The sequence below is a fragment of the Schistocerca americana genome, chromosome 6, assembly GCF_021461395.2.
Source record: "Schistocerca americana isolate TAMUIC-IGC-003095 chromosome 6, iqSchAmer2.1, whole genome shotgun sequence".
NCBI classification, from domain to species: domain Eukaryota; kingdom Metazoa; phylum Arthropoda; class Insecta; order Orthoptera; family Acrididae; genus Schistocerca; species Schistocerca americana.
This window is the reverse complement of record NC_060124.1, coordinates 578,520,597-578,544,948: the sequence shown is the minus strand read 5'-3', so window position 1 is coordinate 578,544,948 and position 24,352 is coordinate 578,520,597. Positions and strand designations below refer to the sequence as shown.

Genomic DNA, 24,352 nt, shown 5'->3' with positions numbered 1-24,352 from the left:
GTAATTTGTACTCGTGCAAACTGTAGAAAGTTATAAACTTATATTTTACATGTTGTCTTCTTTGTTTATCGGCCTCCTTTTTTAGCAGTTGCGGGTATGCAAGCTATGTAGGTTAATTAACTTATACTTTTCTGAATAGAGGATTGCAACTGTCTCTGTATATATTATACCTGTATGTTTCTGTCAAGTCCGATGCTATTGTAACAAATGGTACAGGGATGAATAAATAAATAAATACGCCTAATATATAAATAAATTAATCAGTCATGGTATCGATGGTCGAATGACTGACATGACATGCAGAGAAACTTTCGCATTCGCTTACATTAGTAGAGTCTTGAGTGTGGAAAGACTTTGGAATGCGCGGGAAATAGAGTTTGTTTACTTTCTTGGATAATGACAAACTACTAATGGCTTTCCAAAACGCGTTTTTGAAGTCGTTACTTCCGAAACTCGGAATAGAAGACGATAAAGTTCTTAAGTAAGTAGCGAATTATTTATGAGTAGTTGGCATCGCAAGAAGAGTAATTCATGGCAAAAAGAAACCTGGTGTCAAACTAGAGCGACGTGGCCCATTGATTTTTAGTGATTTTCCAAAATGATCCTTACCCCAGAAACTGTTTTCTTCATGTATAAGGAAAAGCCATATAGAAACCCATATAATCGTGAATGTGTTTTATGTTAGTGTGTCAATATCAAGTGAAAGGAAACTTTACGTACCCCATTCAGCAACTCATTGTAGTAGGTCATCCAAGCAAGAACGAAATCAGGTGTGTGCCATGATGTTTTAAATGTTGATAATTGTATGGCGGATTTAGTTCGCAGACAACGGAAACTGAAAACTGAGTTCTGTGATACCGCACTGCAATGTGCTGCACGCAATGAATTTTTAGCAATATAAACTGTTATTGCCATGACACTCTTGCCGAGGAATAATTAGATGATTTTTTTTTTTACTTGACCCTTATTTAATCAGAATTGTTTAAGTTCCTTACTGAAATAGTCCAGTCAGTGTAATTTTTTTTATAAGTATTCAGTAAATAATTTTCTTGATTTTGTGGCACCATTTTTTATGCTTCTCTGTTTATGTAGCCATCGATGTAGTGTTTTGCTCAAGAGTTAAATTTGTTCGCTGAATGAATAATGGACCGTTATAATTAGCGATATTGTCTTGGTTACTAAAAGTGTATTACCAAAATATGAGATCGTTTTCTTAGCAACCCCTTTCTTTCATATACCTTGTACATTGTGCTGTAAAGCAATAGTTTGCTGTAATCAATAAAATCCACTCTTTTATTTCAAACTGAAGTACAATGAAAATTATAAAAAAGTATGTCATATGCTTTACAAATATTTTTGTTTATTTCAGGAAGGCTTCAGAGCTGCAGCGCATACTAGACTTGAAAATATCATCTGGAGGTGCCAAAAATTTAAAACTAAGTGAAAGTGCAAAGGCAGTGATGTGTGCTGATCTAGCAGCTGTACATTTTGGCATAACTTGTGAAAGGGTATAGTATTTCTGAGACATTTCATCAATAGGCATGTGTTAGTACTTCTTTAGAGCATACTGGTGTACTCTCAGAGCTGTAACCAACTGTTCTTAATGTTCATTCTTATTTTATCAGCATTATTGGAACATTGGTTTATTATTATTTTACTGCGAGTTGAACAGTCAGATGTCAACTTTGACCTGTGATGGAATGATGATACAGTGTGTTGTGTAATATACATGCACATACAGTTACAGAACAGAAAACTGACAACATAATTGGTGATTCTGTATTACTTTTGGGAATGAAGATTTCAGGGTTTTGTTGAGAGATTTGTCTGTAGTGTAGCTCATGGTCTATTTTAAGCTGGTGATGCTGTTGAAAATATGTAAGAAATATTAATTGTGGTGATACATTGATCTGTAACTTAGTGTGATGTCTACATGTGGTAGGATAAGACAGTTTAGTTGTGCATTGGTAAACCAACAAAAGTGATAGGCCTATCAGAAGAATAAATATAATTCATTTTATGGTGGGATTTTACTTAGTTTTATTTAACTGCATCGGATTCAACATTCTCTTACATTTGTTTATCTATCTATCTATGTGTTTATTCATATATGTGCCATCCATGTAACTATAAGTTTTTGGACATTGATATAAATTAAACACACACACACACACACACACACACACACACACAAAAAAAAACTAGCTGGTCTCCCGCTGCTTCACTCGCATACACTGCATGGCCTGCAGAAATTTTTTTTGTTTATTTTTAATTGATTTTTATGTTGTTCACAAATTTCAACACCTTCTAAGCTTGTAGTGCGAACTAATACCAAGTAAGCATGGTCTTTTCTGAATGTACTTCTGACTATAAAGCCGTTCTGTAGTCCAAAGTTTTTATTAATCATGTCTTTTGCGTTCTTGTGGAGATATTTCCATAGCAACTTTCATCCCCTAACAACTATTTCTTTATATCTAACTGAGAAGTGAAATACCAACTTTCATAATTTAACAAAATATTTTCTTAAAAATTTTCATCCCCTATTCCATACCCTCTTGGGTTGAGTTTTCAGAATCAAAGAAACATATATTCTTTTTTTATTTCTGACAGAGAAATCAAATACCAAGGTGTAGCCTTAAAATTCCTTTAGTACTTTTTATTTTCGAAAAAACTTTCACCCTTTAGTTTTTACCACTTAGTGGTTGAATTTCCAAAAATGCTGAAACACGTATGTTTCATTTTGTGACTTAGAAACCAACTACCAGTTTGCGTAGTTCTAGCTTGAAAATGCCCTTAATAGTGACGTACTTTCAAAAAACCTTTCATTCACTATTTCACCCCCTTAGGAGCAGAATTTCGTCCAATCTCTTCTTCAATGATGCCTACAGTATAAGATCCACACCCTCTCCAAACTTGAAGTTTATTTCCATAGCAGTTTGGGCTGGGCGATAATAAGTCCATGATTCTGTCAGTCTGACCCTTTAGGGGTTGAATTTCCTAAAATAGTGAAAGACGTATTTTTTGTTTCTAACTGAGAAGCCATATTTAAATTTTCATAGATTTAGCTTTAAAAATGTTTTCATAATAAAATATTTCCATAAAAAAAATGACATCCTGTTTTTCACCGCATAGCGGTTCAATTTCCAAAAACACTGAAACATGAATTTTTTAAATTTGTAACTGAGAAGTCAAATACCAATTTTCATACATGTAGCTTTAAAAAACTTCAGTAGTACTTTAATAATATTTTTTTTTTTTTAAAAAAACTTCACCCTCTATTTCACACTGTAGGATTAAATTTCCAAAAATGCCGCAACACATAGCGGCCATTTCCCAATCATGTAAACATACCGCTGCCACAGCATGACCCCGCGAGCAGTCCAGTATCAGGGTGTATACGACCCGGGACAACCTGGAGATCCGAGAAAAGCCCAGGAATTTTTGCATCTGGGAGAAAACCAGGAAAAACTCGGGAATTTTTTAGAATTCCAGGAATTTTTCATTATTTTAGTTTATTGTTACATTTTTGTAACTTTGACTAGTAAGAATTAATACTCTAACAAAGAATATTACTGTATCTCGCTACTGCAGCAATAAAACACGAATGAGAGAAATAAACGAAAATAAAACCTAAGTTGCAAAGGAAATGCGCCATATACAGGAACAAAACACAGTGCTCATGCAAGCGTCTGTCAACAGCAAAATGTGTCAAAGGCGTTTAGGAAGACTACGCAATGTTTCATAACAACAAATTGCCTTCGATGAGCGTAACATCACAACTCTTTACATTAGATTCGTTTGAGCAGTTGCGAGCGAGCTTATTCGCATGTGCAGTTACGTCGCATAGGAGTAGTACCTTCTCCTGCTTCTGGCTACAGAAGTGTGGCAGTTAGCTGCACAAGCAACAGCAGCAAGCAGCCAGATGCTATCCGGAGAAATTTTACTGGTGCACTTAAGCTGGCAGATTCACGTATGCGCAAGAGGCCCGGAACTAGAAGGGGGGTCACCAAATTCAAATTATTGAGGAAATACGCTTTGTTTCATAAAGCGCCTAGCATCCAGCGCCCATTGGTCTATCGATTACTCATATGATTTTGAACGCATCCCTGTTGGTTTTTGAACATTTTTTATCAGATTCTAAGTTGATTTCTGAATGAATCGTAAGTTTATTTTTGAATGCGTGCATAGTGTACGTGATGTCTCTGACGGGAATCCTCGTTGCAACTAGAGATAAACTTTCCTGCAGAGAAAAGGGGACGGGTCTAAACAAGCTGAGCGAATAACGCCGAAAGGGTGAATGACAATCACTGTTTATGTAGTTGACTGGGTTTGCAAGTGATCAGCATTGTTATAATTGCTAGCGAATTCCGTAGATTTAGACTACCAGAGTGGAAATAAACGACTTACAGGAATAACAGGCAACTAAGATTACGTATCGTCTTCTCCGTGTATCCAAGAAAATGAAATTTTGAGAGAGAATTTTTGGTCAGACCGATACACTACTCAGGGCCAGTTATACAGTCCCCGACTAGCAGCCGCTAAAGTTCTATTCTGGGAGTAGTGCGGAAAACGCGTTGTACGAACACGTAATAACGCCTAACCAGAGAACAAATGCAGGATAACTAAACCGATGATTGTGACAGGGTTAGTGAAGTTAATCAGGGAATAAATTTTGACACCGGCAGGAATAGTTACAGAATTAGTGATGACAAGATTGTTTGTTAGAACGAGGAAGGAGAAGAAATGGAGACTCTCACAAATTACGGAAGAATATGACGATTCCAAATTTATATAAAAATTTCGTATTACTACTTTTCGATCGCATACTTCAGAAGCTAGAGTGTATGAATGAAATGTGAAACTATTTCCTAACATAAAATCTTTTGCTTGTAGTAGGCCTAATAGACATTTGATATTGGTACTTCATGAATTATATTCTGTTGTGTTATGAAAATGACCATTTGTGCCAAAACAGTCTCGTTTATTTGGTGTGTGTAACAATTGCTGTAATATTAGGCAGGCCTATTTCGTTTTATCTAGCAGACAGTGACAAAATACATGTAATCAGATCAAGAAACCACGCCAGTCTTGGGTACTATTTGTATTAACAGCTTTTCTGTGTTTTTTCATGTAGCGAAACGTTGACGAACTTTAGTGGCGTAATAGATTCTTTCCCAGAAAGGAAAGTACGCCATATAAACTGTGACGAGATTAGAGAGAAATAAAAGCTAGGGGGATTGAAGAAATGTGTACTGTCTTCCTTGTCTCTTGTCTTTACTCATTTTATGTCTCCTATATTTAATTTTATGTCACACAGAACAGCAAGTTATTAGCTAATAGGCAGTAAAGACTGAAAATTTTCTGTAGAGTTCTTGTCCTCCTGGTTACAAATAATCCCATACGATTTAATTGCGAGATTTTTTAAAGAGGTGCATGATGCCAGAGCGGCCAACTGGGAGCAGGAGAGGCACCACAGGACATTTTAATTTCCACTGGCCTGAATATAGTTTGATGGCACACATTACAAAATATTACACGTTTGAATTCCACAGAGCGACAGATACGTGCGATGGAAGAATTCTGTGAAGAGGCACACTTAAGACCAAATAACATGTCTTACGTTCCCTCGATCATATATGTTTTATGTATCAGACCCTTCAGAAAGATTGCGCTACAATATGAAGATATTTTTGAAACGTAGATTTTTAAAATTTTTTGTGTCCTACATCAAACGCTCGAGGGAGGGGGACCGCCACTATCTAATATTGGCCCGGTTTGGAAATCTTGTAGATCCGGACCTGATGCACAGAGCAGTCCGAGTTGTAGTGGGATGGTGGTAGTCTCCACGTGACCCGTGTTTACGTTAAGTGATTTTGCTGTGTCCTCTTCATTTATTGCTGTCATGTCAAATGAAAACAAAACGTGTTTCTGTGATCGGGAGCTATCAAGTGAATTAAAATACATTCAGATAATTACGGAAGGCTAAAATAAGTTATTAGTTTCAGATTTTATTTTGTTTCTACCTTTCTGACAGTCAAGTGTTAATCGCCTTGCAGAACAATGACGTTATCTTTGCACTTTATTAAAGAAATTTGACTTTATTAATCTTTTCTGCTGGGACAGTCAATTTATTTGAAACGAAGTGTTTAATTCCACACTACTGCCTAGTTTCAACCGTTCGCTACATTTGAAGTTCACGTTTTCGTCATCTAGCACGTATGGCATTATGCCATAATAAAGAACCAAACATGAGATAATGCGGTACTGGTACTCCAAGAAAATTTACATCTGAATCTGGACATACGAATGTGCACTTTAAGTCAAATTATGCATTTTAGTGGGGTTCACAAAATTACCATGCTCTTGGATTATCCTCTAATGTCTTGTTTCTTTTATGACATAATGTAAGATCTTTTAATGTTTTACACGTACGAACTTATAGGCTTCCTGCGTCATCATAGCTGCGCAAGCGCGGCGACGCCTGTCATCTGGTGCAACTGCTGAAAGGAATCTATTTCTAACAGGCCACGGGAAAATATTCTGAATGGTTGTTTGAAAAGCGTTACTTTCAAGTAAAGTAATTTTCCTTTTACACAAGATGAACTCTGTCTGCCAATGTCCGATGACTTTCTTAAATCACAGAGCGTTTGGCTCTCATTCAAAATTCAAATCTTTGGGAACGACCATTTAGAATATTTTCGAGCCCAGAAGATCAGACATTTATGTCATCGTTAAAAATTTTACTGGCATATTTGTGTGATTTATCTTAAAGTGCAACATGTGCAAAAAAGATCAACATTATGTGTGAAAGCTTAGCTTCTCTTGCAGCTTATTAATGTTAGAGACCAATATTATACGTGAAAGCTTTTCTTTTCTCGTAGCAATTGTGGAATTCGAATTTATTCTTTCGTAGTACGAAATATGCAGTGTACATGTTGCTGCACATCTTTCTAAAGTGCTGGGAAATTCTACACCGGTGTATAAAACCACAACTATTCAAAGGATTGATAAGTTTTACAGTTCCGAGGAAAAGTATACTGTTACTTAATTTGGAAAAAGTGTATTTTCATCCGGGGTAAAGTGTATTTTTAACCGGGAAATCCGGGAAAAATCTGGGAATTTTCTTTCCTCGTCCACATATATACTCAGAGTATCAACAACAGCTTAACTCAGTTTGCATTCAGCACTGCAGTAACATGCCACATAGAGGCATGCAACACTTTGATAGAGTCAGATAGTGGCTTTACTTTCAGCAGGTCATACACAGTAAGATTTTGCCAATCGTTTACATTTCACTCAAAGTGGTGTGTCTAAGGTGTGGAGACAGTACAGTGTGTCAGTATAAGTGAATGATAGACCTTGCAGTGGTTGTCCTTGTATGACAATACCAATGCAGGATCATTTCCTCCAACATCTACTGTCATTAATATTGGAAATGACTTCTCCCAGGCAACAGGGATTTGTGTTCAGACCAAGCAGTGCGTAGAAGATTGCATCAGGGTGACCTTCATTCCAGAAGACCACTGAACCAGCCAAACCTATGCAATCAGAGGACCTGGACTCTTACACATCAACATTGGACCATTGCAGAATGGAGTAATGTCATGTTTGCTGATGAGACAAGGATTGGTTTGCAACCAGACAATAGACATGTTGGGTTTGGAGAAGCGTTAGATGACACCAAGAATGCCGATACGTTCAGGAAGTCCTTCCATTTGCAGGTGGAAGTGTAATATCCTGGGCAGCAATATTGATGGGCCAGTGGACTCCTCTAATTCCCAACCATGGCAATCTGACAATTTCATACTAGTTGATGACAATGCAAGACTGCTCAGTACTCTAGCAGTGTCTTGGTAACTTCAAAGATGCAACATCAACCAAATGCATTGGCCACCAGCATCCGAAACCATCTGACAATCTTCAGGACCTCAGTGAAACTGCCATTGATGAGTGGGACCTCATACCCCAAGATAAACTTCATGGTCTCATCCAGAGCATGCCTCACAGTATGGAAGCACTCATCCAACTGCAGGGAAGACGTACTACTAAAGGCATGACAAGGATCATCATGAGATAAAGATTTTCATTGTTTTTGTTTTCAAAATGTACGCTTACGAGAGAGCCTGCTTTGTTTCGTAGAGATTTTTTGTAACCAAACAAATTAATTCTTGTTTTCAGAAGCAATTATATTTATTTCATTAATAAGGTATTACAAACCTCAATGTTTGTGCTATAAGAAATCATTGTAAATTCTATGATATTCCAAACTTTTGTTGAGGTGTACACACACACACACACACACACACACACACACACACACACGCGCGCGCGCGCTCGAGTGAAAGAAACTGGTACATCTGCCTAATGTTGTATAGGGCCCCGGCGAGAATGTAGAAGTGCTGCAACACGACGTGACATGGACTCAACTCATGTCTGCAGTAGTGCTGGAGGGAATTGACACCATGAATCCTGCAGGGCTGGCCATAAATCTGTAAGAGTACAAGTGTGTGGAGGTCTCTTCTGAACAGCATGTTGCAAGGCTTCCCAGATGTGCTCAATAAGGTTCATGTCAGGGGAGTTTGGTCGCCAGCAGGAATCTTTAAACTCACAAGAGCCACTAGTAGCAATTCTGGGCATGTGGGGTGTCACATTTTCTGCTGGGATTGCCCAAGTCTGTTGGAATGTACAATGGACATGAGTTGATGCAGGTGATCGGACAGGATGCTGACACCTGTCAAAGTCATATTTAGATGTACCAGAAGTCCCATAACTTTTACAACTGCACACGCTCCACACCATTACAGTGTCTCCACCAGCTTGAACAGTCCCCTGCTGACATGCAGGGTCCATGGATTCATTAGGTTGTCTCCATACCCGTACACGTCCATCTGCTCGATACAATCTGACGAGAGACTTGTCTGACCAGGCAACATGTTTCCAGTCATAAACAGTCCAATGTTAGTGTTTAGAGGCCCAGGCGAGATGTAAAGCTTTGTGTCATGCAGCCATCAAGGGTACATGAGTGTGCCTTTGGCTCCGAAAGCCCGTATTGATGATGATCCGTTGAATGGTTTGCTTGCTGACATTTGTTGATGGTCCAGCATTGAAATCTGCAGCAATTTACGGAAGGGCTGCACTTCTGTCACGTTGAACGATTCTCTTCAGTTGTCATGGACCCATTCTTGCAGGTTCTTTTTCTGGCCGTAGTGAGGTCAGAGATTCGATGTTTTACCAGATTCCTGATATTTACGGTACACTCATGAAATGGACATAAAGGAAAATCCCCACTTCGTCGCTACCTCGGAGATGCTCTGTCCCATCACTTGTGCGCTGACTATAACACCACATTCAAACTTACTGAAATCTTGATAACTTACCATTGTAGCAGCAGTAACCGATCTAACAACTGCACCAGACACTTGGCATCTTATACAGGCTGAGGCATTTAAAACTGTTTGTAGGAATATTTGGCGAAATACATATCAGGTCAAAAACAGTGGTAATGAACGTTGTTCATCTCGAAGAGGGGCATTCATTAACGTGATGCTCGGCCCCTCTGCAGCACCCCTGGGAGTGGGAGGGGAGGTGACTTTGAAATCTTAAATAGGATCACCTATTTTTTCTTGCAGATTTGGATTCTCTGTGAAAAAACTTTTGTAGGAAACATTTCTTTTGTTTCATGATGGGTGGCGCTGTAATCCGCAGACATGGAAGTGAAGTGACAGTTCTTGCAAAATGGTACAATCTCAAATGAATACACATCCGATAAAGACATTTGAAGTACTTTGTTGATATTTTTGGTGATGCTGTCATGTGACACCTCCCACAGTCAAATGAAGCACAGACCACGATCATTTACTCAGTCCACGGTCAGACTGTGAATATTACTTCAATCATGACTAGCTCAAGAAGTTTTGAATCAAAACTGTCCAGGCTGATGGATTGGACGAGGAGAGGTGGTGGTCCTCAAACGTGGCCCACACGAGAGTTTACGTCGATGTATGGCAACGAATTTGCAATGATGTGCAAATGTTAGTGCAGAGACACTAATCCATGTCGTATTGTCATTCAGACACAGAGTTGCAATGTGCATTACAAACAACTGACAGGATTTCGAACATTTGCTGCAGTGAAACACTTTTGAGAGACAAGGGGACTCACAGTAATCAAGCACCCTGGCATAGTGAGAGGCAAGAGGACTCCAAAAATCAAGCACGCTGAAGGGAACACGTTACTACTACGTCCACGTCATCGTTCTTGGGTAACACTAAATGTAGTCTAAGAATGCATTGCAGGAGCGTAAATATCAAATAATGTACTTCGATTTTCCTAATCGGATGTGTATTTTTGTGAGATATTACCGTTTTGCAACAATTGTCATCCCATATTAATGTGTATCAATTACAGCACCTTCTGTCATGAAACTAAAGAAGTGTTTCATATAAAAGTTACATGTGTTTTCGCAGAGGTAATCTGCAATAAAAATAGGGGTTTCTATTTAAGATTTTAAAGTCACCCGCCTCCGTGGTCGTGCAGGGGGATCGAGCGTTATGTTAATGGATATCCCACTTCAAGGTGAACATCATTTGCTATCACTTAATCTGATGTGTATTTTGCCAAATATTCCAACAAACAGTTTTAAATGCGCCACCCTATATAGGCGTTGACAACCACAGTGCTGCATTCTGTCTGTTTACATAGATCTGTATTTGAACACGCATACCTATACCAGTTTCTTCGGCACTTCAGTGTGCAATATTGTATATTTTCATGTGCTGTACTTGTTTTTATCAGAAATTATGTATTTTACATTTTTGACTAAAAGTTAAATAATGTATGTTTGAGAATGATGTATTGATTAGCAAATAGAGTAAATGGGTAAATAAAATCATTAGTGTGAACAGTTACATTCTTAAAAAAATGTGGATCACCTTGTATAAGAGATATGTTATTGAATGATTCAATATGTGCTTTTTGATCTGTTACATTGTCTCCATGATGTTCTGCCTTCAGGGACTCATAACTCTTTTGTGAGTATGCACATGGGGAGCATGGGCCCCCTAGCCATTGCAGTACTTCTTCCTTTCCTGTGCTGCAGTTTTTCTCCAGCGTATCTTTTTTGTGACTTCTTCTCTAGAACAGATTCCTTGCTGACAACGTAGCTCACCAATCGGATGTTGATTCTCACCCACTTCGTTCTCTTCTTTTACATCACATATTTCTGTTAACTTATTTCAGTCCCCCCATCTGGCTTGGAATTTCACTTTTGCCCAAATTTCTATAAATTTTGCAGGCCATGTGGGGAAGTTCGCCCGATACCCAATATAGTAGCCAGTCCATATTGGGGAGGGGGTGGGGGGTGCTAGTGAGATACCCATACCCATATGGTAGTAGGCCCCTCACCATGCAGGGATTGCGCTATTAATGCTTGAACTGTCATCTCCCCTTGGATGCTAAGGATTCAGAGCCTCTCCATAAGGGGCATCTGGACCCTGGGCACTGGCTATCACATCAGATGGTCTTTGCTCTGGCTGTGTAGCACCCAGAGCCCTCGTTTGGAGTAGGTGGCTCCATGGTGGATATCACTGTTCTACAAAAAAAAAAAAAAACTTTTTTTCTATTTCTGATAAAAAATATTGTGATCCTAGTTATATTTTGAGTGCTGAATTGAAAACTGTTTTTGGTTTTTTTCTGTCAGGGATAGTTTATGAGTAATCGCAATTTTATTTCTCTTTTCAGTTTCTGATATAGCGCAGCAAACGTGAGGTGAATTTCAACAAACAAATGCACATCTTTATGATGTTATAAGTTCATCACATTAATGGAGGGTGGGATCTAACATATAACACAGTAACCTTTGTGTATACACTTTGAAACATTTATTTGACATGAGAAATTACAGAAAATTGACAAACAATGAGCCACTGCCTTGTAATGCACATCACTTTTTTCTCTTGTATTGTGAATCTTTCTTCTCTCGAATGATATTCCAGCAATAATCTGCTAACATAGAAGGTACCCACTTCCCTTCATAGCGCCTTTCTATGGTAGAAATGTCTTTATGGAATCTTTCCCCATGTTCATCCGATACATCACTACAACTCTCTGTGAAGTAGTCCAGATGAGAGTCCATCATATATACCTTCAGAGACATATTGCACCCCAAATCCTGATATGCTTTGATCATATCCTTCACCATTGCTTTGTAGTTAGTAGCTCTTCTTCTTCTGAGGAAGTTTTCTGACACCATCTTGAAACAGTCCCATGCAGTTTTTTCTTTATCAGTTAAACATGCTTCAAAATTTGCACCTTTCTGCAGCTCCCTGATTTGTGGGCCCACAAATACACCTTCCTTTATTTTTGCAGCTGAAAGACGGGGGAATTTGGTAGCTAGATATGCAAACCCACAGCCTGTTGGATCCATAGCCTTCACGAATTGTTTCATCAGGCCAAGTTTGATGTGAAGCGGTGGAAGGAGTATATATTCAGGAGCGACCAGACTTTCACGTTGTACATTCTTTTCGCCAACTTTCCACCTTGACCTAGGCCATTTCTTTTTCACGTAGTGAGAATTTCGGTCTCAACTATCCCACTCGCAAAGAAAACAGGCATACTTTGTGTAGCCTTGTTGAGTTCCCAGTACCATAGCAATTACCTTGAAATCTGCACATATTTTCCATTTGTGTTCATTGTCTTTTAATGAATTTAGCATCCTTTGTACGAATTCGTAATTAAAGCTACTGGAACAGAGGGTATTTTATTTCCATTATGGAGCGAAACACCCTTCAGACTTGTTTTAGATGCATCTATGAAAAGTCTCCACTCCTGTGAAATATAAGTGAAGTTCAGCATTTTCATCAGGCCAGCAATGTCATTGCAAAATGTCAGTGCTTTGTCAGTTGAAAAATAAGAAATAAAGGCATGTTTTCTGTGCCTGAACACACTGATTTTAGTACGTTGGTGCAGCAGATTACACTCTTGTAATCTTGAACCAAGCAGCTGCACCTTTTGTTTACTTAGTCCTAGATCACGTACTAAATCATTTAAATCTGCCTGTGTTAACAAATGTGGTGATGACTCACTTGTGCAGTAATATAAAGAATCATCATCTGTGATTTCTTCAGTACTACTTATTTCACTGTCACTTGGAATTTCACCTCGAGCTCTTGAAGGTACTGGAAGGTTGTCGGAATGCTGCACTGGCATTCTCACTGAAGGCAGATCTGGCTAAACAATGTGCCTCTTTGACTTTTTGTTTGTAAAACCCTGAATTTTTGTTAGACAGAAATAACAATCAGTAACATTGTCCTTAGGCTCCCTCCACACCATGGGAACAGCAAACAACGCCACATTCTCTTTACCTTTCCATCACTGATTTAGTTAGCAGTAACATGTAGCACAACAGAAATGTGGTGCCCATTCTTTATCTTGGTCTCCTACCTCTACTCCAAAGTAATGTTTGTATGCTTTCTTCATGACTGAAGAAATGCTCTTCCTATTTCTGGCAAAAGTGAACTTCCCACAGATGTAGCAGAAGTTGTCTGGCTTATATCGACCTCCACGACGACATGGCATTTCTGCAAATTTAAAAATACCACTTTGGTAATACACCTGTATTAAATTAATAGAAGGGAACTAGAGGAACGCTGATGTGTAAAAACAAGCAGTCATTTTACCTTCAGCACCAGGCTCAATCAGTTTACACACAGGAACTAAAAAATTCAACCGTGCTCGGAAATATAACAGACAGTTACTTGTCAGCCAAAACACCCACTCGTTAAGACTGACACAAATTGCGGCTAACACCACTGTTGTAAACTCGATGCACCTGCCCCTAGGAGGCGTGAAGCTTTACTGCCGAGGCAGTGATGAGATGTTTCAGGTGGTCTTAATGACATAGGTGTGGCGGGGGATAACCTAATGATGTCTGATTCTTCCCACCTGCTGTTGCACAAGAAATTATCACGTTCTATCACTATTGGATGCGGCACCATATCCGTATTTCTCTATAACATCTCTGTGTTTGCCATGAATTGTGAATATACATATATATGCATATTACATAAAAAGTTTCTCTGACAACGATATTTTGTTTACATATTTGAATTTCCCACGGTAAAATGGTCTAGAAGCACGTACTTTAATATCAGAAATAGAACCCATGTCGAACAGTGTATTTGGTACCATGAAATGACCAAAGTTATTATATTGTGGCTGTGAGGTCCCGAAAGGGCTCTTCAGACACACAGCAATTTGCTCCCAATCACAATGACCCATGCAGTTATTCCCCTCAGTTCCTGGTTTGCAACCAAACAGATGGCATGTCCTTTCTCTCCACTAAACCAATAGTTTTTCTTAAAAAAGAATATTGGAAACACACGAACTCTTCCCTTTCTTCCCTGCTCATCTTAACTAAGATGGCATATTCTATCCACTCCTGGTTGTTACTGTCTTGCAAATTACTTGGTGGTGTACCTGTTACGATCACACTTCAACACCCTACAGTAATTAATTTTTCACTGTGACTTAATGCTTCAGATGAAGAACTATGCGAACTTGTGCAGGGGCGAAAGATCCACTTTGTATGTCATTTATGCTATGGACCACCAAACAAGAATGTAGACACTGGTATATTTGCTTCCAGAAAAGGAAGCTATGTGATGATGTGTTTCTCACACCCTAGTGATGTTTTAAATGCCAGCACTTGTGGCATATCTGTTCACAGGTTCACAGTGTACATGTGGATCGATTTGTGGAGGTGCTGGCGATCTCAAATGAAAATGTACTTTGTGTGCTACTCGTATCTGCATCAACTGCAGGAATGACCACCCTCCCCAAAGTGTGCTAACCTACTCACGGATTACAAAATCCACGAGCTGAAGGTTGCGAATTGCCTCTCATGTTTTGAAGCTCAGGAAGAAATGTGATTGTTTGTATCGTCTGAATGATATTGACCTTCGCCACTCCTGTGGGCAGGTCCTAAGTAGCACCTAATGCATGAGGGGCATTCAAATGAAACCTTGTCACTAGTGAAAAGTAACGGTAACGATTTTATTAACTCAAAAATGTAGTTATACGCAGTACACGTACTCAAAAATAGCCACCAAAATTGTTGCCACATTTATCCCATTGCGACACTAGCCGGTCGATTCCATCCTCGAAGAAGCTAGTAGGCTGCTGTCGGATCCAAGCCTACAACCAGTCACATACTTCGTCATCTCTTGCGAATCGATGTCTGTGAATAGCTTGTTTTAGAGGTCCAAACATGTGAGTCGCGTGATGAAAGGTCGGGCCTGCACGGTGGATGTTCCACTGTTTCCTGCCGAAACTGCTGAAATGTCGTCTTCACCACATTGGCTGTGTGTGGGCAGGCATTATCATGCAGGAGGATAACGCCATTGTACAACATGCCTCAGGGTTTCAACTTGATGGCTCATCTGTAAAGTGGTTTGATAATGCTGGGTATTGATGGTGGTTCCCTGTTCCAGGAACTCAATAAGCAGTGGGCCTTTGTGGTCAAAAAAGGAAGATATTGTGACCTTAACAGAATTGATGTGCACGGCCTTTGATTTCTTTGGAGGTAGTGAAGTTGCATGTTTCCACTGCTTGCTCTGACGCTTGCTTTCCGGTTCAAAATGGTGACACCATGTTTCGTCACCTGTAACAATACGCGACAGAAAGCCATATTCCTCCTCATGATAATGTTGCAGATGACTCAGAGACAGTGCCATTAGAGTATTGCACTGGTCGGTGGTGATCAGTTGGTGGGGAACCAACTGTGCACAGATTTTTCGAAAGTTCAAGTGTTGATGCATTATGGTGTGTGGGTGCCCATGCTAGTACCCAGTAACCAATGGATCTCGTCCATGGTGATTCTGCGGCTGTCCAAGACTAAAGCATTCACTTCCACAACCATTTTCGGTGTGATGACATGATGAGCATGTCTAGGATGAACATCGTCTTCCAGTGACTCGCAACCCTCAAGGAATTGTTTGCGCCATTACACAACACTTGAACGACTCAAACAGTAATCACCGTACACAGCCTTCATCCATCGATACATTTAATGCCCTCCAACTCCCTCCGCCGCCAAAGATCAAATCACTCCTCGTTGTTCCTGCTTACTCGCCTGCATGTTCAGCAGTGGTCAATAACTTGTGTGACCATCTTCTCTTTGGCGTGAAATCACTCTGGCACTACGCAACATTAAACAGTGTGCACGTGTCAGCCTCTCTACCGATAGATGGCGCCACCAAACCTGCAGAAGTTGTGCAAATAGACTTGTCTGTGGAGTCAATAGGTCTTCTGTTCTCATGGTTCCTGTGGCACTATCTTTGGGAACCACTCTCTGCACCTTGTTGGAGGGACTGATGACCATACTGTTTGGTCCCCTCCCCAGAATTAACCAACCAACCATCGTGAACAGAGAAGCAGTGTCGTCCCATGTTGCGTATCAGTGACAAGGTTCCTTCTCGAGAACCCTCTCCCTGAAAATCCACCGTCAGAGGCCTGACACCAGCCAGTGGCTGAAGGAGTCATGGACTGCGAGTGCATGGGCTACCTGTTCTTCTGTTCCTACACCAACAGCAGATAAGTCCTCATAAGAATCTTGGCCACCAAAGTTTGTGAATGGAAAGAAGAAGAAATCTCAGAAAGTGTCTACTGTGGTGACCACAGAGGTGCCAGATCTCACCTTGCATTGGACTCCGAACTAATGTTTGTTAATGATGTTCCACCCTTCTGGTGACAGTGATCCTGAGGCATGATCTGTTCCCCTGGACCTGCGTACTGAACTGGGACATGCTCAATGTGATGATCCAGTAAAACTGCACTGGACGTTACTGCCACATGCCAGGACATCAACAAATTTCCTCTTGTTCTCAAGTCTGTGTTGTTCTCCAAGAAACACACTTCATTGGTAATCATTCCCCAACCCTTTGAAGTTACTGTGTTTTTTGTCAGAGCTGTATTGCTCCAAGAGAGCATCAGAAGGGATCTGTACATTGATCTGCACACATATCATCAGTGAGTGGATTCCTCTTCATACCACTTTGGAAGCAACAGCAATGTAAGTGCAAATGGCCCCGGAGATGTTGGTAATGTTTGTTTACCTTCAGGCTGTGCACTTACTTATGTTGAGATGGCCAGCTTAATCCAATAACTCAGACCCTTCTTCCTACTTGGGGATCTGAGTGCACACCACCCACTTTGGTGACATACCATTTTTGTCTGGTAGGGGCCTTCTGATTGACCAGCTTCTTTCCAATCATGCTCAGTCTCCCTCAGTGATGTCATTCTTACCCACTTCAGTGCTGTTCGTAGCATCTTTTTGGCTACAGATCTTAGTCTCTCCCTCCAATCTCGCAGCTTCAATGCAGTGGTCACTACACAATAATCTTTGTGACAGGGGACACTTTTAACGTAGATTAGATTTGGTTTTCATTCCACAGACCAAAAAGTGAGATGATTCAGAAAGTGTAATATAAAAATCATAGAAAATTTGAGTATAATACGCACTTCGAGATTGTCTAGATACGTGAATATATTACAGTAAGCTGGAAAAGCTAATATTTACGGAATTAATACACTGCCAGAAAGAAACATAGTTATGTCATTTTAATAAATTTATGATACACAGAATACCTAATCTTGACTGTTGTGACCAAATGCTGTCAAAACCGAAACCTAACATATATTTTTACTTAAGCTTGTCTAAGAGTCCCTGCTAAGATATTCATTCATCTATAGAGTAGAAGGAGTTACTTACCTTAAAGCCTTTCGAACTATGTTTAAACTGTGCTTTATCTAAAACCGAATTTTTAATGGTGATACTGTCACTTCCTTATCACCATCTGACATGCCACTTGCCATGTTGGGCTCTTTGAAGAACCAACCGGCAGTTGGGGTATACCTCTGTTGTCAACTGCACCCTGTGTCATATTGCATCTATGAGGTTGTGGAAGTTGTCTTCAACACCACCATCCATGCCATTGAAACTTCTGTCACCCTTTCTACAGACCCCATTTGCCTCCTAGTGGTGCCATGGTGGACAAAAGACATTACAACATTTATTCAGGATCATTGAAGATCTATGCAGTGTCCCAAGTGACACCCATTCACAGTCCTTCCCCCCTTCCACTCCCCCCCTGCGGGTCCGGGGGTTAGAATAGGCCCGAGGTATTCCTGCCTGTCGTAAGAGGTGACTAAAAGGAGTCCACCCCCCTCAAGGGGGTAGTTAGCGCCTGCATCCGGAGACGGACGGTTCCACGACCTATATTTGTGGTCTTTTTGGTTTTTCACTTCTCGTTTCTACCTTCCTTTGGTTGGTTCCTTTCTTTGTTCTTCTCCGTCTCACTGTCTTCCTTACTCTTTCCCTTGCCTTCTTCTCCTTGCCTTCTTCTCCTTGCCTTCTTCTCCTTGCCTCCTTCTCCTTGCCTTCTTCTCCTTACCGAGCGGGGTGGCGCAGTGGTTAGACACTGGACTCGCATTCGGGAGGACGACGGTTCAATCCCGCGTCTGGCCATCCTGATTTAGGTTTTCCGTGATTTCCCTAAATCGCTCCAGGCAAATGCCAGGATGGTTCCTCTGAAAGGGCACGGCCGACTTCCTTCCCCATCCTTCCCTAATCCGATGAGACCGATGACCACGCTGTCTGGTCTCCTTCCCCAAACCAACCAACCAACCTTCTTCTCCTTGCCTTCTCTGGTCTCCGCCTCGGCGTTTGAGTCAGTCTGTCCTCTCTCTCTTCCTTTTCCTCTTCTTCCTTCCTCCCTGTGTGCGCCTGAAGGCCGACCCATGCGTTCGCACGCGTAGCCGGTGACGGGGTAACACGTAATTCCCCGCCCTGGGTAGACAAGTAAGGCATGCATGTACCCCCTGGTAAAGGCCAGGCCCGGGGAGGGGTGATTGCCTGAGCTGATACCTTCTGACCATGCCGATTGGTCCCTCCGTCTGTTTCTCGGGAGGTGTGACCTGAGGTGTAAACATTCACCTAAGGCGGGAGTGCCCTCTGAGAGGGTCCCCATAAGGAAGGAGCGCGCCATCGGAGACGCTGGCAATCATGGGGGATTCCTCCGCAATGGATTTCTCTTCTTCTCTCTCGACTTCTGCCCACAAACGGAAACATGACCAGCCACCAGTGGCAAAAGTACTACCGCCTGCCACACAGTTCCTCGTCGTTTCTCGATCTGAGGACGGAAAGGATTTTTCCTCTGTCAACCCTTTCGTTATCCAGAAGGGCGTAGATGCCATAGCTGGATCTGTCAAGTCGTGTACCAGGTTGCGTAATGGTACCTTGTTACTAGAAACTGAGAGCGCCTTTCAGGCACAGAAACTGCTTCGAGCCGCACTCCTGTACACGTTCCCTGTCCGGGTGGAGGCTCACCGAACTTTGAATTCGTCTCGTGGTGTGGTCTATACTAGATCCCTCGACGGATTGACTGACGAGGAGATTCAGTCTTTCTTCGCTGAGCAGTGCATGACGGCTGTCCATAGGGTCATGAAAAAGGTCAACAATGACCTTGTACCAACCCGAACACTTTTCTTGATCTTTGATAGTGTTCAGCTGCCATCGCGCATCAAAGTGGGCTACGAGGTTATTTCTGTTCGCCCCTATGTCCCGACACCTACGTGCTGCTACCAGTGTCAGCGTTTTAATCACACTCGCCAGTCTTGTTCCAATGTGGCTACATGTGTCACTTGTGGCAGGGATGCCCATGAGGGTGACTGTCCACCTCCGTCTCCTCGTTGTGTGAACTGTCAGGGTGACCATACAGCGTCCTCCCGCGACTGTCCCATCTATAAGGAAGAACGCTGTATCCAAGAAATTCGGGTCAAAGAGAAAGTGTCCACCTCGGCTGCTCACACGCTATTTGCTAGCAGGAAGCCCACGCTGCTCCCAGCAGGGAAATACAGTACTGTCCTCGCCTCTCCTCGGACTGCCAGGGAGGTGGCAACCCAGACATGCGATCTGACCTTCGGCACCACGGTCGTCCGTTCGGCCAGTGCGAAGATCGCGCGGTCGACATCTCCTCTTCCTCCCATCACCCCACAGACACAAGCCCCTTCATCAGCTTCTGCTAAGACGAAGACCCAGAAGTCAGTTGCACGGGCCTTCAAGAAGGAACCGTCCCGTGCAGACTTCCTACGTACCTCGACCTCCCAGCCATCGCCCGGTACTTCCACCAAACAACCTTCCAAGAAGGCTCATAGGAAGCACAGTTCTCCTTCTCGGCCACGGCGCATTTCTTCTCCTGCGCCACCCAGTGGTTGCCGCCCCAGGCCGTCATTCGTTTCGCCTGGCCGCACCGCTGGTAGCCGAACATCTGGCCGTTCACCGTCGGAGGAAGCTCCCCCCTCCCGGCCATCTTACCAAGATGGCCGATGAACCTGTAGAATCAATGGACGATTACTGTCCGCCTACTGATAGCGGCGGCAGTGCTCGCTCGAAGCCAGGCCCTCAGCGGCCTTCGAGGTGACCCCTTCTTTCATCTTCCTTTTCTTCTTACGATGGCACTTATTCACTGGAATATTCGCAGCATTCACTCCAACCGAGAGGACTTGAAGTTGCTGCTCCGCTTGCACCGTCCGCTCGTCGTAGCCCTCCAGGAAACGAAGCTACGCCCATGCGATCAAATTGCCTTGGCACACTACACCTCTGTGCGTTTTGACCTACCCCCTGTGGTAGGTATTCCGGATCTTGGAGGGGTTATGTTGCTGGTCCGGGATGATATTTACTACGATCCCATCACGTTGCACACAGGCCTGCAGGCAGTTGCCATCCAAATTACTCTCCCCACTTTTACATTTTCCATTTGTACCGTTTACACTCCATCGTCGTCTGCCGTTACCAGGGCAGACATGATGCAAATTATTGCTCAGCTACTTGCACCATTTTTGTTAACTGTAGACTTCAATGCCCACCATCCCCTTTGGGGCTCTCCAGCATCCTGCCCGAGGGGCTCCCTGTTAGCAGACCTTTTCAACCAGCTCAATCTTATCTGCCTCAATACTGGCGCCCCTACTTTTCTTTCGGACACATCTCACACCTACTCCCATTTAGACCTCTCTATATGTACTACCCAACTTGCACGCCGGTTTGAGTGGTCTGCACTTTGATACATATTCGAGCGACCACTTCCCGTGTGTTATCCATCTCCTGCAGCATACCCCCTCTCCGTGCTCATCTAGTTGGACCATCTCCAAAGCAGACTGGGGGCTCTTCTCTTCCAGGGCGACCTTTCAGGATCAAACCTTCACAAGCTGCGATTGTCAGGTCGCACACCTCACGGAAGTCATTCTCACTGCTGCTGAATATTCCATCCCTCACCCTACTTCTTCTGCACGTCGTGTACCGGTCCCCTGGTGGACCGCAGCATGTAGAGATGCTTTACGTGCTTGTCGACGTGCTTTACGCACCTTTAAACACCACCATACAGTGGCGAATTGTATCAATTATAAACGATTACGTGCACAGTGTCGTTGTATTATTAAAGAAAGCAAGAAAGCCAGCTGGGCTGCTTTCACAAGCACCTTCAACAGTTTTACTCCTTCTTCTGTTGTCTGGGGTAGCCTGCGTCGGCTATCTGGCACTAAGGTCCACTCACCAGTTTCTGGCTTGACAGTCGCGAATGACGTCCTTGTGGCCCCTGAGGATGTCTCCAATGCCTACGGCCGCTTTTTCGCAGAGGTTTCGAGCTCCGCTCATTACCACCCTGCCTTCCTCCCCCGCAAACAGGCAGAGGAGGCTACGCCACCTAACTTCCGCTCCTCGAATCGTGAAAGTTATAATGCCCCATTCACCATGCGGGACCTCGAAAACGCACTTGGCCGGTCACGGTCCTCAGCTCCAGGGCCTGATTCTATTCATATTCAGACGCTGAAGAACCTTTCTCCTACGGGTAAAGGTTTTCTTCTTCGTACTTACAATCGCATCTGGATTGAGGGACATGTTCCCGCATGCTGGCGCGAGTCTATTGTTGTCCCGATTCCTAAGCCGGGGAAGGACAAGCACTTGCCTTCCAGTTATCGACCCATCTCGCTTACCAGCTGTGTCTGTAAAGTGATGGAGCGAATGGTTAACTCTCGTTTGGTTTGGCTGCTCGAGTCTCGACGCCGACTTACCAATGTACAATGTGGATTTCGTAGGCGCCGCTCTGCTGTTGACCATCTGGTTACCTTGTCGACCTTCATTATGAATAACTTCTTGCGGAAGCGCCCGACCGCGGCTGTGTTCTTTGATTTGGAGAAGGCTTACGACACCTGTTGGAGGGCGGGCATTCTCCGCACCATGCATACATGGGGCCTTCACGGTCGCCTCCCTCTTTTTATTCGTTCCTTTTTAATGGATCGACAGTTCAGGGTACGTGTGGGTTCTGTCCTGTCAGACACCTTTCGCCAGGAGAATGGGGTGCCACGGGGCTCAGTTTTGAACGTCGCTCTCTCCGCCATAGCGATCAATCCAATAATGGATTGCCTCCCAGCTGATGTATCAGGCTCCCTTTTCGTGGACCAATTTACCATCTATTGCAGCGCGCAGCGTACATGTTTCCTGGAGCGCTGTCTTCAGCGTTCTCTTGACCGTCTTTACTCCTGGAGTGTCACCAAAGGCTTCCGTTTTTCTGCCAAGAAGACGGTCTGTATTAACTTCTGGCACTACGAAGAGTTTCTCCCACCGTCCTTACGACTCGGTCCCGTTGCTCTCCCACTCGTGGAGACAACAAAATTTTTAGGTCTTACATTTGACAGGAAACTTAGCTGGTCTCCACATGTGTCATATTTGGCTGCCCGTTGTACCCGTTCTCTAAATGTCCTCCGTGTTCTCAGTGGTATGTCGTGGGGAGCGGATCGAACCGTCCTACTTCATCTATATCAGTCCATCGTCCGCTCCAAGCTGGATTATGGGAGCTTTGTATACTCCTCAGCACAGCCATCCATCTTACGCCACCTCAACTCCATACAACATCGGGGTTTACGACTTGCGATCGGAGCGTTTTATACTAGTCCCGTCGAGAGTCTTCATGCTGACGCTGGTGAATTGCCACTCACCTACTGGCGTGATATACTGCTTTGTCGGTATGCCTGTCGGCTACTGTCAATGCCCAACCACCCGTCTTATCGTTCCTTTTTTGACGACTCTCTCGACCGTCAATACGGGTTGTATGTCTCTGCCCTGCTACCCCCTGGAGTTCGCTTTCGTCACCTCCTTCAACACCTTAATTTTTCACTCCCTGCAACCTTTCGAGTGGGCGAGAGCCACACGCCACCTTGGCTCCAGGCTCAGGTCCGCGTTCACCTTGACCTCAGCTCGCTCCCAAAAGAGGTTACCCCCGGTTCGGTCTACGACTCCCGTTTTGTCGAATTCGTTTGAAGTTCATTAATATGACCTTCATTTATACAGATGGCTCTAAGACCAATGTCGGGGTCGGGTGTTCTTTTATTGTCAGGGCACATAGTTTCAAGTACCGGCTCCATGGCCATTGTTCGGTCTTCACAGCTGAGCTCTTTGCCCTCTACCAGGCTGTCCTTTACATCTGCCGCCACCGACATTCTGCTTATGTCATCTGCTCCGATTCCCTGAGCGCCATCCAGAGCCTCAGTGATCCGTGCCCGGTTCACCCTTTCGTGCACCGGATCCAACGCTCTCTTCAGCAGCTGGTGGACGTCGGTTCTCCGGTTAGCTTTATGTGGGTTCCTGGCCATGTCGGTATCCCTGGGAACGAAGCTGCAGATGCCGCGGCCAAGGCTGCGGTCCTCCAGCCTCGGACAGCTTCTTGTTGTGTCCCTTCGTCAGGTTGTAGCAGGGTCATTTGTCGGCGCATTTTATCGCTGTGGCATGGCGATTGGGCTGCACTTACAGACAACAAGCTTCGGGCCTTGAAACCTCTTCCCGCGACTTAGACATCTTCCTCCCACCCTTCTCGGCGGGAGGAGGTCGTTTTGGCCCGGTTACGAATTGGACACTGCCGGTTCAGCCATCGCCATCTGCTGACGGCTGCGCCGGCGCCGTTCTGCCCATGTGGGCAATTGCTGACGGTTCGCCACATTTTAACGTCCTGTCCGGATTTTAGCACACTGTGTCTTGATCTTGGCCTGCTATTCACTCCAGATGCCATTTTAGCAGATCACCCAGGAGCAGCTGCTCGCGTTCTTCATTTTATCAACTTGACAAACCTCTCTAAGGACATTTGATTATGCTGTTTTTTTTTTTTATCCTATGCCTGTCAGTCTGTCTTTTATCGTGTTTTCCGTTTCGTTGCTGTTTTAAACTTGTGCCTCGTGTTGCATTCCTAACGTAGTCTGGGCGCTAATGACCATTGTAGTTGTGCGCCATAACTTGCACTTTTAGGTGGTT

At 43.2% G+C, this 24,352-nt stretch overlaps 1 protein-coding gene across 1 annotated transcript in view; it reads left to right on the top strand.

Moving 5' to 3' along the window:
• Positions 1 to 348: 348 nt before the first annotated feature.
• LOC124619679 (origin recognition complex subunit 6) overlaps positions 349 to 24,352 on the top strand; it is a 103,541-nt gene continuing 79,537 nt past the window's right edge. The window contains exons 1-2 of the mRNA XM_047146222.1: positions 349 to 481; positions 1,370 to 1,508. Of these exons, the coding sequence (XP_047002178.1) occupies positions 411 to 481; positions 1,370 to 1,508 (210 nt within the window). The 5' untranslated portion in view covers positions 349 to 410. The remainder of the gene's footprint in view (positions 482 to 1,369; positions 1,509 to 24,352) is intronic.